The sequence below is a fragment of the Pristiophorus japonicus genome, chromosome 12, assembly GCF_044704955.1.
Source record: "Pristiophorus japonicus isolate sPriJap1 chromosome 12, sPriJap1.hap1, whole genome shotgun sequence".
NCBI lineage: Eukaryota > Metazoa > Chordata > Chondrichthyes > Pristiophoridae > Pristiophorus > Pristiophorus japonicus.
In genome coordinates, this window is record NC_091988.1 from 50,668,003 (window position 1) to 50,683,303 (window position 15,301).

Here is a 15,301-nt window from a genome sequence, read left to right on the forward strand (position 1 = left end):
AGCCTGCCTTCTCCTTTCATCAAACCCTTGCTTCTTCTCATATTAAATGCATGCAAAACCAAATTTCAACTATGGTTAGTTTCATTGAGAGCTGAAACTAAGGCTTAATTTGGCATTTGTGGGCTGAATATTAAGAAGCTAGGGCTGGATGAAAGGCCCAGCCTCAGCCCTTTGAATTTCCAAGCCCTGGAAGACTAGATTGCTGGATTGAGACCAATCTTTTTGCAGCAATCATCCCTCCAACCCAGGAAGTTTAAAGATTTTCCCACATTTCATACTTGAGGGGAGGGAAAGGATAGTGGTGTTGACAGTGGGAAGGGCTTCTTGTTGTTGTAGTATTTGGGGGTTTGGAATCTTTGTGTACAAGGTTCTTGCCGGGAGGTGGCTTTATGTGCATGGGAAATTGTGATTTCTGTGTGTTTGGAGTGTTGCTTTTGTTGCTTTGGGCCTCTGAATCTTTGTGTACAGGGATGACTTTGTTTCAGGGTTTACATTTTGTCAAAATAATGCAGCCCACCCACTGGTTTTGATGGTCTGGATATCCCTATTTTAGGTCATTTACATTATAGGAAGGGAAGCAAAATACTGTGGCATTATTGCTACAATAAACTGACAGTCAATGGGACCAGCAAATGCAGCAACTTTGTGAAAATCACAGGGAGGTTAAGGGCGAGATGCCGTTTTCGTTAAGCGGCGCAAATCAGCCAGCAACTTGTGGCGATTCGCAATTCACGGGGTATCCCTTCCTGTCCAAAGGTTGCATCATTCAGAAGCTGTTACTTTTTCAGCAAAATCTGGGCCAATTGTATCAAGCTAGCTGAAGTTCCGAAACTGCAAAGAAGCCATGACTTTTCTGCGCTGGACGATGTCTGCTGTACAGCAAACGGCTACCACAGCAGCTGACAGTTGCTACTGTCCACAACAGATACAAAAACTGGTGTGAGGTCACAAGTCTAATGGTATTACACACGTAGCGGGCAATTTGAGCTTAACGTTATGTGACCATCAATCAACTGAACGCAAGCCCATCCTGCCTAAAGAAACGCTGCAGCTGAAAATCACTACTTGGTGGTGCATGGATGCTTTTCTAGATTCCGGGATTTATTTTCTTTTTAAAATCCTAAACTTTTGGCTGTCAGGTCATGTCGCTTGGCCTCTTTGCGGATCCCAGCAGATCATTAGTCTGGGCAGCTCCCTCCTCCAAGCCCAAAGCATCTCCTCCACCACTATTATACCGCATGCTACTGCTGGAATCCAGCAGTCAGTACAGGGACCATCTGTTGCTGCTCAGCTTCCCGCCACCCTCAGTGATCGCCCCTCAGCGGCCCTGCTGCTACTGTTCCATGCCCCGCTCGCCCATTGCAATTCCCCGTGCAATGTGCAGAACTTCAGCAGCCACTGATGCCCCAACTGCATGCCTCCACTTGCTGTCCCCGCACATCAGTTTCCTCTTGGGTTGCCGCAGCTTGATCACGGATTATGGACGGCCACTACCAATTCTCGGACTTAAGTGAACCACCAGAACCTATTGTCCATAATACACTGCCTTGCTGATATCAGGGTGCAAGATCAATTAGAGCAACCAAACCCACCCCACCCCAAACAACTTTGAGCAGCAGATTGGGCCAACACCCACTCCCACCCCTGAGCAGTGTCTTGAACAATCATCCCCCAGTCAGCAGTGTTTGAATAATCAGGCCAACAACCCCTCACATTCGGTAACTGGAAACTCCCTCACTGAGCTGTTTTTCAATAACTGGCAACGCCCCTTACTGAGCAAGTTTGCTATAAATGCCCAACCCCATCCCACCAGTCACACTGAGCAGCCAGCACCCACCTCATAGAGGTGCTTATCGATAACTGATAACCCATGCTCCCCCACACGGAGGAGTTTTTCACCTCCCTCCCTCCTTTCCCTCTTCCTCTTCTTACAAACAACCACTACCTGTTACCCCTCTCCCCGTCCTCCTTTGGCCACCTCCTCCTCTTTCTATCCCTCCTCAACCTCTCTTCCACTCCTTTCCCTTCTCCCTTTCCCTCTCTACTCCAGTACAGAACCTGCTGCACTGTCGGAGGTGCTGCCTTTCGGATGACACGTTAAACCGAGGCTCTGTCCGCTCCCTCAGATGGATGTAAAAGATCTCATGGCTCTATTTCGAAGAGCAGGGGAGTTATCTCTGGTGTCCTGGCCAATATTTATCCCTCAATCAACATCTCTAAAACAAATTATCTGGTCATTATTACATTGCTGTTTGAGGGAGCTTGCTGTGGGCAAATTGGCTGCTGCATTTCCTACATTGCAACAGTGACTACACTTCAGAAAGTACTTCATTGGCTGTATAGCTCTTTGGGACGTCCAATGGTTGTAAATGCATATATTTCTTTCTCCTCCTCTATGCCCATGCCTCCTCTCCAATCCATGGGCTCAATTTTCCCCAGTGATCTGCGTCGTTTTTTTGGCGCAGGCCGCTTTCTATGGCCTAAGTTTTAAAAAAAACAAAGTTTCCCGATCAATTTGCATCAGTGTAACTCAGTTCGTTACAATTTTTTTTGCTGAAGTTTTTGTTTTCAAATAAAAGAGGCTGTAACCTGCCACCCACGCCAATTCTGGCCATTTAGGGAAGTTTGGCCAGCTGAGCGTTACTCCAGTTCTGCTTAGGCCAGCGTATGTGGCCTCTGCAGAAAACCCTTCTGGTAAGGAAATTGGTGCAGGTAAGTGCAGCAGCTGCCTGGACAGCAGCAGCAGGAGGGGGAGAGCTTTTCGGGTATAGTTAGATGTGGGGACCGGGAGGGAGGAGGCCATTCGGCCTGGGAGAGGTGCGGGGGAGTGGACCTGAAGACCGCTCGACCAGGGCTAGGTGTGGGGAGTGGACCGGGAGGCCATTCGGCCTGGGATGGGACGGGAGTGTGGACCGGGAGGCTACTCAGCCAGGTATAGGTGCGGGGGAGTGGACCAGGAGGCCACTCGGCCAGGGCTAGGTGCGGGGACCGGGAGGGAGGCCACTTGGCCAGGGATAGGTGCGGGGAGCCCTTCGGCCAGGGACAGGAGCGGGAATCGACACTGGGAGGGGGGAGGAGACTTTAAAAATTTAAGGGAGGTAAGTTGCTGCAATGTATTTGTGCTTGTGAAGTTGCTGCAATGTATTGTAACGTGCTTGTGCAGGTTGCTGTGAGCTGGCTGTATGTTTCACTTTCCAGCCTCAGCCCACATTTTGTCCCTGGTTGCCACGGCAACCCGATCTTTTGGCACAGATCAAGGCTCCACTGCCAAAACTAAAGGACAGGCTAGACTGCGCCAAAAATGAAGAAATCAAATGGGGAAACTTGCAACATTTTTTTGGCGTACTTGGGCCCCACAAAAAGGGCGTAACTCTTCAAGTACGCCAAAAAAAAGCTTTGAGGAAAATTGAGCCCCATATGTGGACAGTGTTAAAACTTGTTTTGAGTGGTTCTTGGAAATTTTATCCAATCAAAAACACTATCCCTTTACTGACTTACTTCATTCCAATAATACTACATCTGATTCACCTGAGTAAAGCTATGGATGCTCAACTACTAATTTAGGAATGAAATGGGAGATAAGTTGCTTCATTGATTCAATTTCTTTTGAAATCAACTTCATCACATTCTGGTACTTACTGCGCTTTACATGAAATTTCTTTAATGCCATTTGGTAAATTATAATGAAAGGAGATTTTCAGTCACCCTCATACTCAGTATGTATACAATGCTTCCATGCTAGTCTGTTGTACCCCAAACTATATTTAATAAGAAATACCACAAATAACACTTACAATATTAATGTAAATATCTACCAATCCAATGCTTCTGAACACATTGATAGTTATTGTATAATATTATTATTTGCTATGTTGATAGGGTGAGATGAAGTAAGGTGGGAGAAGGCTCATGTGGAGCATAAACACCGGCACAGACCTGTTGGGCCGAATGGCCTGTTTCTGCCTGTAAGTTCTATTTAATACTGTACTATGTAATTGTGGTTGTCATTGCTACAGTAAAAACTTACTTTAGAAACAAGAACAAGCATCCTGGTTTTATAACAAAAAATAGCTAAGGAATTTTAAAGTTCCAAGTGGTTCTTTTGAAGCAAATTGGAGGATGTGCTGTTTTATAATAAGTGTTATACTATCTAATGTAAAGTGTATTATTTAATAACAAGAGGAGTGTTTACATTACAATAGCCCATTCCTAATTGGGGTTAAGGAACTGTCTTGAAGTAAGCTGTCTGCTGCTAAGGTGAAGTTGTGTTTAACTTGGCCTATCTCTAAGTCATGGTAGAAATCCGATTGGTAGAAATACAGTATTTGACTGCTCCTCACGTTGCTTAAAAAGTCTGTCCTTTAAAAGAAACTGCACTTTCTTAAGATACTACTTGATTGCTGGCAAGTTCCTTACGTTCAGCTCTATCTCACCACCATCTTGCGGGACCCCTCCACTGTTTCTGATTTGTCACACTATTTGTACAACATCCAATATTAGACGAGCAGAAATTTCCTCCAACTAAATATTGGGAAGACTGAAGCCATTGTCTTTGGTCCCCGCCAAAAACTCTGTTCCCTAGCCATCGTTTCCATCCCTGGCAACTGTCTGCAGCTGAGCGAGACCTTTCGCATTCTTGGTGTTGTGTCTGACCCCGAGCTGAGCTTCCAACCACGTATCTGCTCCATCACCAAGACTGCCTATTTGCACCTCTGTAACACTGCCCGACTCCAACCCTGCCTCAGCACATAGCTGCTGAAACTCTCACCCGTGCCTTTGTTACCTCTGGACTTGACTATTCTAATGCTCAACTTGCCAGCCTCCCATCTTCCACCTTACATAAACTTGTGCTCATCCAAAACTTTGCTGCCCGCATCTAAACTTACTCCAAGTCTCGTTTACCCATCACCCCTGTGCTTGCTGATCTACACCAGCTCCTGGTCCAATACCTCAATTTTAAATCTTCATTCTTGTTTTCAAATCACTCCTGGCCTCGCTCCTCCCTATCTCTGCAACCTCCGAGATCTCTGCGCTCCTCTAATTCTGGCCTCTTACTCATTCATCATCATCATCATAGGCAGTCCCTCGGGGTCAAGGATGACTTGCTTCCACACAAAACATGAGTACGCAGGTGACTGATTAACTCATTTTAAACAGTGGAAGATGTCTGTGCGTGAATTATTTTAATGTGGGGTAGCTGTTGCACACCAGCCACCACACGGACTTGACGGAGCAAGATCTTGGTCCAGTGGTAAGAGGATCCAAGTCGACTGGAGACCAGGCTCCGCCGCATATGCCAATACATACATGTAAGGGGAAAATGGGAAGGCTTCTCCTCCCACGAGCGGGCCCCCTGATATAGAGGGTCGACGCTCGCCCCAACCTGCGTAACAGCCCCCGGAGTTAGCAGACAGAGACGAATGGCAAGGTATAACGATCTTTTATTACGAACGTCCGGGAACACCTCTCATCACAGCCGCCTGTGAGTGGAGATGCTCTCCGAACAGCACAATCATACAACTGTTATACATTTCAAAAACCCCTCCGTTCCCTGGTAAGAATGCCCTAGATCTCTAATTGGACTACCTTATCAGTGCTACTTCTCTAATTGGGCAAGGCTTTACATTCACGATCTTAGTCGCTTCACCAATGGCAGCCGTGCTTTCAGCTGCCTAGGCCCTAAGCTCTGGAATTCCCTCCCTAAACCTCTCCCCCCTTTAAGATGCTCCTTAAAACCTACCTCTTTGACCAAGCTTTTGGTCATCTGTCCTGATATCTCCTTCTGTGGCTCGGTGTCAAAAATGTTTTTATTGATATTGCTCTTGTTATGTGCCTTACGTTTTGCTACAGTTTGGCGCTATATAAATGTAAGTTGTTATTCTATGAATATGACAATTCAGTCAATCAGATACAAGTGAGCTACACACTTTTGTATGACAAATGCAAGACTCTTATCATGTGTATAGAGATAGATTTGACAATTAGATACCAAGAATATGAGCACATCCAATCTGTTCAGTGGAATTACAGCAGCAGAAGTGGGGCACAAACGGAATCAGTGCCTCATGCACAAATCCTCTCATAGTGCAGAACTGTGGATAAAGGTTGGAACAAACACTGCAATTTGTTAACAGTTTGTTAAAAACTCCAGTTCCTGACAGTTCACTGGACATGTTAGCTCTGCTATCTGCACTGCTCTTTTTAAACAGTCCATTCAACACTGCTGGAAATAATTCTGGGCATGGATACTCTTCTACATCTGCACTATAATGGAACCAAATAAAAATAAGTAAAACTGCTTGGATTTTGATTTTTCAATCGGACTAATGGTATGTTTTTTTTTCTAAACTGTGGCACTCTTTCTTTGAACACTTGGCTCTGTTTCATACCACAAAATAATTGCTGGTTTGATAAAACAACAATCTGCACAAGCAATCGCCTTCATTATGCAATAAGCCAGCTTTGATTTATTTAGTCATGTTGTTTGTCAATGATGGCGAAAGCAGATAAAAAAGACACTTGACAATTGAGCACTGTGCTCACAGATGCTGTATAAATAGCAATCATTCAGTGTGCTTACAGACAGCAGCAACGTCCACTCCATTTCACAACGAATATCTTTACAATATTATGGTAGGGTTGCTTGAAGTTACCATAAAACTACCTCTATTGTCTGTGCAAAGACACTGGAATAGTAAAGTGTTTATACAAGGTTTATCAAATTACAAACATCAAATAAAACTATTAAAATGAACTCTGCATTATTCGGGATGTGTTTGAATACAAATTGATGTTCAGTGCTCGTACTGGTCTGGAATTTGCGATTGTAATGGTAGTGAAACTGTCAGCGCTCGTCGTCATTACTGTGTTAAACTGACAGCAACTTCTGGCGTCCGTACATGCGGTCAAACGCGGAAATCCAGATGTTGCTGCTTCACAGGGTGCGCTGTTAGTCTTCACAGATGCAATCAGCACAGAATCAGTAATATGACATGAATTCATATGATATGACCTTTTACGCACTATTCTCGCTATAAAGTCCACTGAAAAAGTTAAGCGTTGTTGAGCGAGGTGTAACTGAGTTTTTAAAGTTGTACTAAGTCATAATTACTGCTGAACAACCTTTCTGGCTGTGAAAAACTAATTTTAGAACTGTGGCGTGTCATTCCATGGAAAAGATCCATAGATTTTAAAAATAATTAAAATTAATTTTAATTTTTTTTTTAAAGCTGGTTTATGATATTTCAGCTTCTACCTTAATCCCATGTGTATGCCCCAATCTTTATTCCGCTTTCTGTAAAATGATTAAAAGTGAATTATAATTGTATTTTTTATTTCCTGGTTTGCTGTCTGTGAGAATTCTTCAATCTGATTGGCGGCTTAGCCTGCGTGATGACTTCACTGTTCCTGGACACCCAAATCCCCTATAAATGGGACAGATTGAAACTGACATTGGAAAGAGGAAATCGACGGCTGCTAAATCTTTGTGGGCAGCTTTCTTCGAGGTCAGCAGCGAGTGCCTTCTCTTTGTCACTGGCTGCAAAATCTGGGCTAGTATGTTTACATTCAGCAGAAATCTCAACAGATGTGCACCAAAAGGTTTTGTTACCTTTCATATTAACTAACCCTGTTATATTCATCATCATAGGCAGTCCCTCGGGGTCGAGGATGACTTGCTTCCACACTAAAAATTAGTACGCAGGTAACTGACTAACTCAGTTTAAACGGTGGAAGATGCCTGTGCGTGAATTCTTTTAACATGGGGTGGCCGTTGCACACCAGCCACCACACGGACTTGACGGAGCAAGATCTTGGTCCAATGGCAAGGGGATCCAAGACGACTGGAGACCAGGTTCCATCGCATATGCCAATACATACATACAAACTCAAACGTACTCCTACTGTCCTCCTTCCTTCCTCCTTCCCTGTTATATTACTATCCTGGACATAGAGCAAGTCTTTACATATATAGGACATTTTCTATATTCAACTTCAACCAAGCCCACTAAAGCAGTTTAATGCACACTTGAAGAGACCTTGATGAAATAAATATAATCTACTGTTTGCAAATATAGTGCAGGCATTTTTACAACTTGGAAAAAGTAATGGGCCAGATTTTGTTGTAGCAGGACATCTACGGTGTCTGCCCCTGAACTTCTTTAGCTCAAAAAACATTTGCCCACAAAGTTGCTGATAATGGCCCAGCAAAGGAAACAGGGCATCTGGCACCTGAGTGAACAGGGCGACCAATCAGATTTAAGGATTGGGAAATCAACAACAACTTGTATTTATATAGTGCCTTTAACGTAGTGAAATGTCCCAAGGCGCTTCACAGGAGTATTATGTGATAAAGGACTGAGCAGGAGGTTGAATGAAAGGGTGTGAATTCAATGTCAAATCAGGTAGAGAAATAGAGAGGGAAAGAAAGACTGGATTAAGAGCGAGTGAAAAAAGGAAAGAAAGAAAAAGTATAAATGTTTAATTTAAAATTTAGCATTTTAAAAATTTCTTTGAAAAATTCAAAACCTGAAGGAATGAGATTCTGCTTGCAATAGTACAAGCCAGGGAGGTTCATTCCAATGTTCCCTCTAATTTTGTTTGGCCTGCGGGCCATTCAAAATACTGCGCACACGTGGTTATTGTACTGAAAAGCCGCCTGCGGGTTTCTCTGGAGCACTGCGCCCCCATGCATCCGAGCAGCTTACAGGGACCATTGGTTGATTGGCAGTAATGAACAATGATCATTGTTGAAAGGGTGCTTATTCTAGCCCTAAATATCTGTAGCGGGGGTTTAGTTCTTATCTATCGCACAAATGCAGCAACTCTATGACATTCAATGCTGGTCAATGGTGAGGCAGACAGTGAAATGTGGTTTTCATGAAGCTAATGGCAGTGCGGCAAAACTCAGAAAGAACCTTTTGGATTTCCTATTTAAGCTCGCATCTGCTCCTCGCCTGAAGTTTCTGTACCAGTTACGCATCAATAATAGGGCGTGTCATTAGTCTCACCGTTATTTTGACAGCAAATTCTGGCCCATGTGGCGTAGACGCCGAGTCCATTTGAACAGTGCAAATATTTTTCCTTCAACAACCTGAAATTATATAATGCCTTTAATATAAACGGAAGCCTAGCAACAATGGGAAATATGGTCGTGGCTCAGTCGTAACCGTTTCAGAGTCAGAAGGTTCAAGTCCCAGTCCAGACACTTCAGCGTATAATTTTGACCAGCCCTTCTCTGCAATACTGCAGGAGTGCAACATTGTCAGAGGTGCCATCTTTCAGATGCGATGGTAAACCAAGTCTGCCCTCTCAGGTGGACCTAAAAAGATCCCACAGCTCTATTAGAAGAAGAGCAGGGGGATTCTGCCAGTGTCTTGGCCAATAATTATCCCTCACCCAACATCTAAAACAGATGATCTCATCATTTATCTCATTACTGTTTGAGGGACGTTGCTTTGTGCAAATTGTCTGCCTTCTTTCAGAAGTTACAACTGTGGCTACTCTTCAAAAGTACAGGTGCAACATCCTGATTCCGAAACTCCGAAAACCGGACATTTTGTGCATAGCTGATGGAATCGTCCAGAATCCGGAATTATTGTCTGAAAACCGGACATTTTTGAGGCAAAACCCCAAATCTGGCATGGATTCTGGATTTCAGACTATTGGATTTTCTTGTCTGAAATCCAGAAAAACCCCAAAACCAGTACAGATTCGGTCCCGAGGTTCCAGATTTCGGACATTGTACCTGTACTTCATTGGCTACAAATCACTTCGCGAAAGGCTTCATATAAATGCAAGTCTTTCTTTCTTTAGTAGAGGTGAGTAACCAGATTGCAGTTCTCATGAATTCTTAGGTGTAAGCAAAAATACTTTAGGTAGGTTTCAAAAACCTTAATATTAAAATATCACACTTTTTTTTACATTTTTGATGATTTTTTTTGTGCTGATCAAGGTGAAGAATATCAATGCTGAGGAATGGAACACCTATTTCAAGCACCAAGTACTGGTGGGTGCAGGTCTATGCTGTATAACCCTGGGGAACAATACTGGGGAGTACAGGTCTGTCACTGTATAACACTGGTGTATAGTACTGGTGGGTACAGGTCTGGCACTGTATAACACTGGTGTATAGTACTGGTGGGTACAGGTCTGTCACTGTATAACACTGGTGTATAGTACTGGTGGGTACAGGTCTAGCACTGTATAACACTGGTGTATAGTACTGGTGGGTACAGGTCTGGCACTGTATAACACTGGGGTACAGTACTGGTGGGTACAGGTCTGGCACTGTATAACACTAGGGTACAGTACTGGTGGGTACAGGTCTGGCACTGTATAACACTGGGGTACAGTACTGGTGGGTACAGGTCTGGCACTGTATAACACTGGGGTACAGTACTGGTGGGTACAGGTCTGGCACTGTATAACACTGGTGTATAGTACTGGTGGGTACAGGTCTGTCACTGTATAACACTGGTGTATAGTACTGGTGGGTACAGGTCTGGCACTGTATAACACTGGGGTACAGTACTGGTGTACTGGCAAAGCCAAGTGCAGTGTAATGCTCCCTCTAATTTATCCCAGTCTGATTTCACCCCCCCATTTCTCACACCAGCCATCCCAGTGGCCCTTCTGAGAATGTCAATTACTATCAAATTAGATAGTTGTTTGAAATTTAGGTTTATTTTAGCAAATATTTACCTTGTCAAAGGAAAGTGTCTGTATAAAATGTTGTTTCTAGTGTTTATTTTTCAGTTTACCCCACCTTACAGCTACAGAAGGTATATTATAACTGGAAAGTTTTGGGATCAATACTAAGGACAGAGATACCAGGACTCTATCCGATACTGAAATGTAACCAGGATTCGGACAGTGTTTTCCACTTTGTTTAGTCTACTTTCCCGATAGGAGATCTGCTTTTTGTACCAAATCTACCCAACGCTGATTCTACATGAAATGAAATTAAGTGCTGAGCTGACTATCCTATTTTCCCAACTTCAAAAGTTTTGTGTTACAAGAAAGTCAGTGGACCTTGTGACAACTTTCGAACTTCATCAACTCAAGCAAAGTTGAAGTGATTGAAGTGGTGTGAGATTATCTTCTCCAGGTGACCATATATTGTTTGGCAAATCGCAATTCTGTTTACAGCATGACGCAAGATAAATGCTCACTATTGCAACTCAGTAACACAGCATAAAGAAATTGTTACCCTTTTCTTGTAATTATAGCTCTAGACAATTAACAAGTTTTTATATTCAGTGCTTGCTTGCTCGGCCACAGCTGGAGTACTGCGTGCAGTTCTGGTCACCACATTACAGCAAAGATGTTATTGCACTAGAGCAGGTAGAGGAGATTTACGAGGATATTGCCAGGACTGGAAAAATTTAGCCGTGAGAAAAGATTGTATAGGCTATGGTTGTTTTCTTTGAGGTGGCTGAGGGGAGACCTTATTGAGGTGCATAAAATTATGAGGGACCCAGATAGATTGGATAGGAAGGACCTATTACCCTTAGCAGAGGGGTCAACAACCAGGGGGCATAGATTTATAGTAATTGGTAAGAGGTTTAGAGGGGACATGAGGGGATTTTTTTTTAAACCCAGAGGGTGATGGGAGTCTGGAACTCGCTGCCTGAAAGGGTGGTAGAGGCAGAAACCCTCACCACATTTAAAAGGTACTTGGATGTGCATTTGAAGTGCCGTAATCTACAAGGCTACGGACCAAGAGCTGGAAAGTGAGATTAGGCTGGATAGCTCTTTGTCGGCCAGCACGGGCACGATGGGCCAAAATGGCCTCCTTCCGTTCTGTAAATTTCAATGATTCTGCTGTTCATATTGTGATCATATCCTGGCGTGCACAACGGACTTTGGAATTTCTGGAAAATTCAAAAAACCCGAGAACCACTCCAGGCTATGCAACACTGTGCACTCCAAGACTAACCGATCACGTGCACAATATAATTACAGATTAAATTATTTCAATGAAGTTACACAACAGTTACACTGTCCGTCCTGTTAGGCAACTCAATAATCAGTTTGTATCAATGCAAAATGTGCAGCATAGCTGCCCAGTATAATTAGTATTTGGGTTAGAGTTGCGACTAGGGCTGACAAAGTGACATTTGAGCAGACACTGGGACTGGGATCTTGGAGTCAGACTGGGATTTAGGACTAAGGTGATTGGCAAAAGACCCAAAGGCAACATGAGGAAAAACGTTTTTACGCAGCGAGTGGTTAAGATCTGGAATGCAAAAAAAGAAAGATTTGCTTATATACAGCGCCTTTCACAACCACCAGACATCTCAAAGTGCTTTACAGCCAATGAAGTACTTTTGGAGCGTAGTCACTGTTGTAATGTTGCACTGCCTGAAAGGGTGGTGGAGGCAGATTCAATCGTGGAAAGGAAATTGGATAAGTACCTGAAGGAAAAACATTTGCAGGACTACGCGGAAAGGGCAGGGGAGTGGGCCGAGCTGAAGTGCTCTTGCAGAGAGCCGGCATGAGCTCGACAGGCCGAATGGCCTACTTCTGTGCTGTAACCATTCTATGAATCTATGGGTTAGACTGGGATTGTGGACTGAGTCAGACTGGGATTGAGTATTGAGATTCAGACTGGGATTGCGGATTGAAATTCAAACTGGGATTGAGAGTCAGAAAGACTAGCACTTTTCACAACCACCAGATGTCCCAAAGTGCTTCACAGCCAATGTAGTAATGTTGTCATGTAGGAAGCGCAGCAACCAATTTGCACACAGCAAGCTCCACAATGTGATAATGACCAGATAATTTGTTTTTTAGTGATGTTGATTGAGGGATAATTATTGGTCAGGAGACCAGGGAGCACTCACTCCCCTTCTCTTCTTCAAAATAGTGTTATGGAATCTTTTTCACCTGAGTAGATGGGGCCTCGGTTTAACATCTCATCCGAAAGACACGACACTCCGATAGTGCAGCAGTCCCTCAGCATTGTCTTGGTGTGTCAGCCTAGATTTTTGCACTCAAGTCTCTGGAGTAGAACTTGAACTCACAACCTTCTGACTCAGAGGCGAGGGTGCTACCCACAGAGCCACGGCTGACACAGAGTGGGATTGGGAGTCAGACTGGGATTGTGGATTCAGATTGGGGATTGGGAGTCAGACTGGGATTGGGGATTGAGAGTCAGACTGGGATTGGGAGTCAGACTGGGATTGCGGATTGGGAGTCAGACTGGGATTGGGGATTGCGGATTGGGAGTCAGACTGGGATTGGGGATTGGGGATTGAGAGTCAGACTGGGATTGGGAGTCAGACTGGGATTGGGGATTGCGGATTGGGAGTCAGACTGGGATTGGGGATTGGGGATTGAGAGTCAGACTGGGATTGGGAGTCAGACTGGGATTGGGGATTGCGGATTGGGAGTCAGACTGGGATTGGGAGATAAATTAAGGATTGAGATTAGATGATTGTTGAGCGGTTTCAGGCTCGCTGCTTTCCCCCTTGGGCCCAGAGTTGCCGGGTTTCCAGTCTCAGAGACAGGGGGTTTGAGTGTGAGGAGCCGCCGGGCCGGGCCTCTCGCTGCCGCCCGATCCTTACCTGTTTCACGTCCTTCCCGTGTCTTACCAGCTGCACCTCCCCGTAGCTGCCTTTGCCCACTGTCCGGATGACCAGGTAGCGCTCCATGCTGCTCACCGCCGCCGGGGCTGTGCAGGAGGCCACGGACTCTCGGCGCCTGCCTGCGCTGCGTCTTCATTCATGTCTCACCCGACTCGGGTTACAGCAAACCGGCTGGGAACAGGCCGGACACCGCATCACCATCACCAGGCAACGGGAACGGCGGGCCCCCCGGCGCCACTACAAGGCCGGGCCTGGAACTGCAGGGCATTGCAGCGCCACCACAGGGCCGGGCTTGGAACTGCAGCGCATTACAGCGCCACCACAGGGCCGGGCCTGGAACTGCAGCGCATTGCAGCGCCACCACAGGGCCGGGCCTGAAACTGCAGCGCATTGCAGCGCCACCACAGGGCCGGGCCTGGAACTGCAGCGCATTGCAGCGCCACCACAGGGCCGGGCCTGAAACTGCAGCGCATTGCAGCGCCACCACAGGGCCGGGCTTGGAACTGCAGCGCATTGCAGCGCCACCACAGGGCCGGGCCTGAAACTGCAGCGCATTGCAGCGCCACCACAGGGCCGGACCTGAAACTGCAGCGCATTGCAGCGCCACCACAGGGCCGGGCCTGAAACTGCAGCGCATTGCAGCGCCACCACAGGGCCGGGCCTAAAACTGCAGCGCATTGTAGCGCCACCACAGGGCCGGGTCTGGAACTGCAGGGCATCACTGCCCGGCGGCGCCACCATAGGGGCGGGCCTGGAACTGCAGCGCATTGGAGCCCGGCGGCGCCACCTCATTAGTGTAGGCAGTCCCTCTGAATCGAGGAAGACTTGCTTCCACTCCTGAAGTGAGGTCTTTGGTGGCTGAAAAGTCCAATCCGAGAGCCACAGACTCTGTCTCAGGTGGGACAGATAGTCGTTGAAGGAAGGGGTGGGTAGGACTGGTTTGCCGCACGCTCTTTCCATTGCCTGCGCTTGATTTCTGCATGCTCTCGGCGTTGAGACTCGAGGTGCTCAGCGCCCTCTCGGATTCACTTCCTCCACTTAGGGTGGTCTTGGGCCAGGGACTCTCAGGTGTCAGTGGGGATGTCGTACTTTATCAGGGAGGCTTTGAGGGTGTCCTTGTACCGTTTCCGCTGCCCTCCTTTGGCTCGTTTGGCGTGAAGGACCTCCGAGTAGAGCACTTGCTTTGGGAGTCTCCCGTCTGGCATGTGAACTATGTGGCCTGCCCAGCGAAGCTGATCGAATGTGGTCAGTGCTTTAATGCTGGGGATGTTAGCCTGGACGAGGACGCTGATGTTGGTGTGCCTGTCCTCCCAGGGGATTTGTAGGATCTTGCGGAGACATCGTTGGTGATAGTTCTCCAGCAACTTGAGGTGTCTGCTGTACGTGGTCCATGTCTCTGAGCCATATAGGAGGCAGGTATTACTACAGCCCTGTGGACCATGAATTTGGTGGCAGTTGGCATGTGAACTATGTGGCCTGCCCAGCGAAGCTGATCGAATGTGGTCAGTGCTTTAATGCTGGGGATGTTAGCCTGGACGAGGACGCTGATGTTGGTGTGCCTGTCCTCCCAGGGGATTTGTAGGATCTTGCGGAGACATCGTTGGTGATGGTTCTCCAGCAACTTGAGGTGTCTGCTGTACGTGGTCCATGTCTCTGAGCCATATAGGAGGCAGGTATTACTACAGCCCTGTGGACCATGAATTTGGTGGCAG

General features: G+C 46.1%; 1 protein-coding gene across 1 annotated transcript in view; it reads right to left on the reverse strand.

Moving 5' to 3' along the window:
* nek4 (NIMA-related kinase 4) overlaps nucleotides 1-13,823 on the reverse strand; it is a 56,859-nt gene extending 43,036 nt beyond the window's left edge. The window contains exon 1 of the mRNA XM_070895445.1: nucleotides 13,569-13,823. Within this exon, the coding sequence (XP_070751546.1) occupies nucleotides 13,569-13,655 (87 nt within the window). The 5' untranslated portion in view covers nucleotides 13,656-13,823. The remainder of the gene's footprint in view (nucleotides 1-13,568) is intronic.
* Between the last annotated feature and the right edge of the window lie 1,478 nt (nucleotides 13,824-15,301).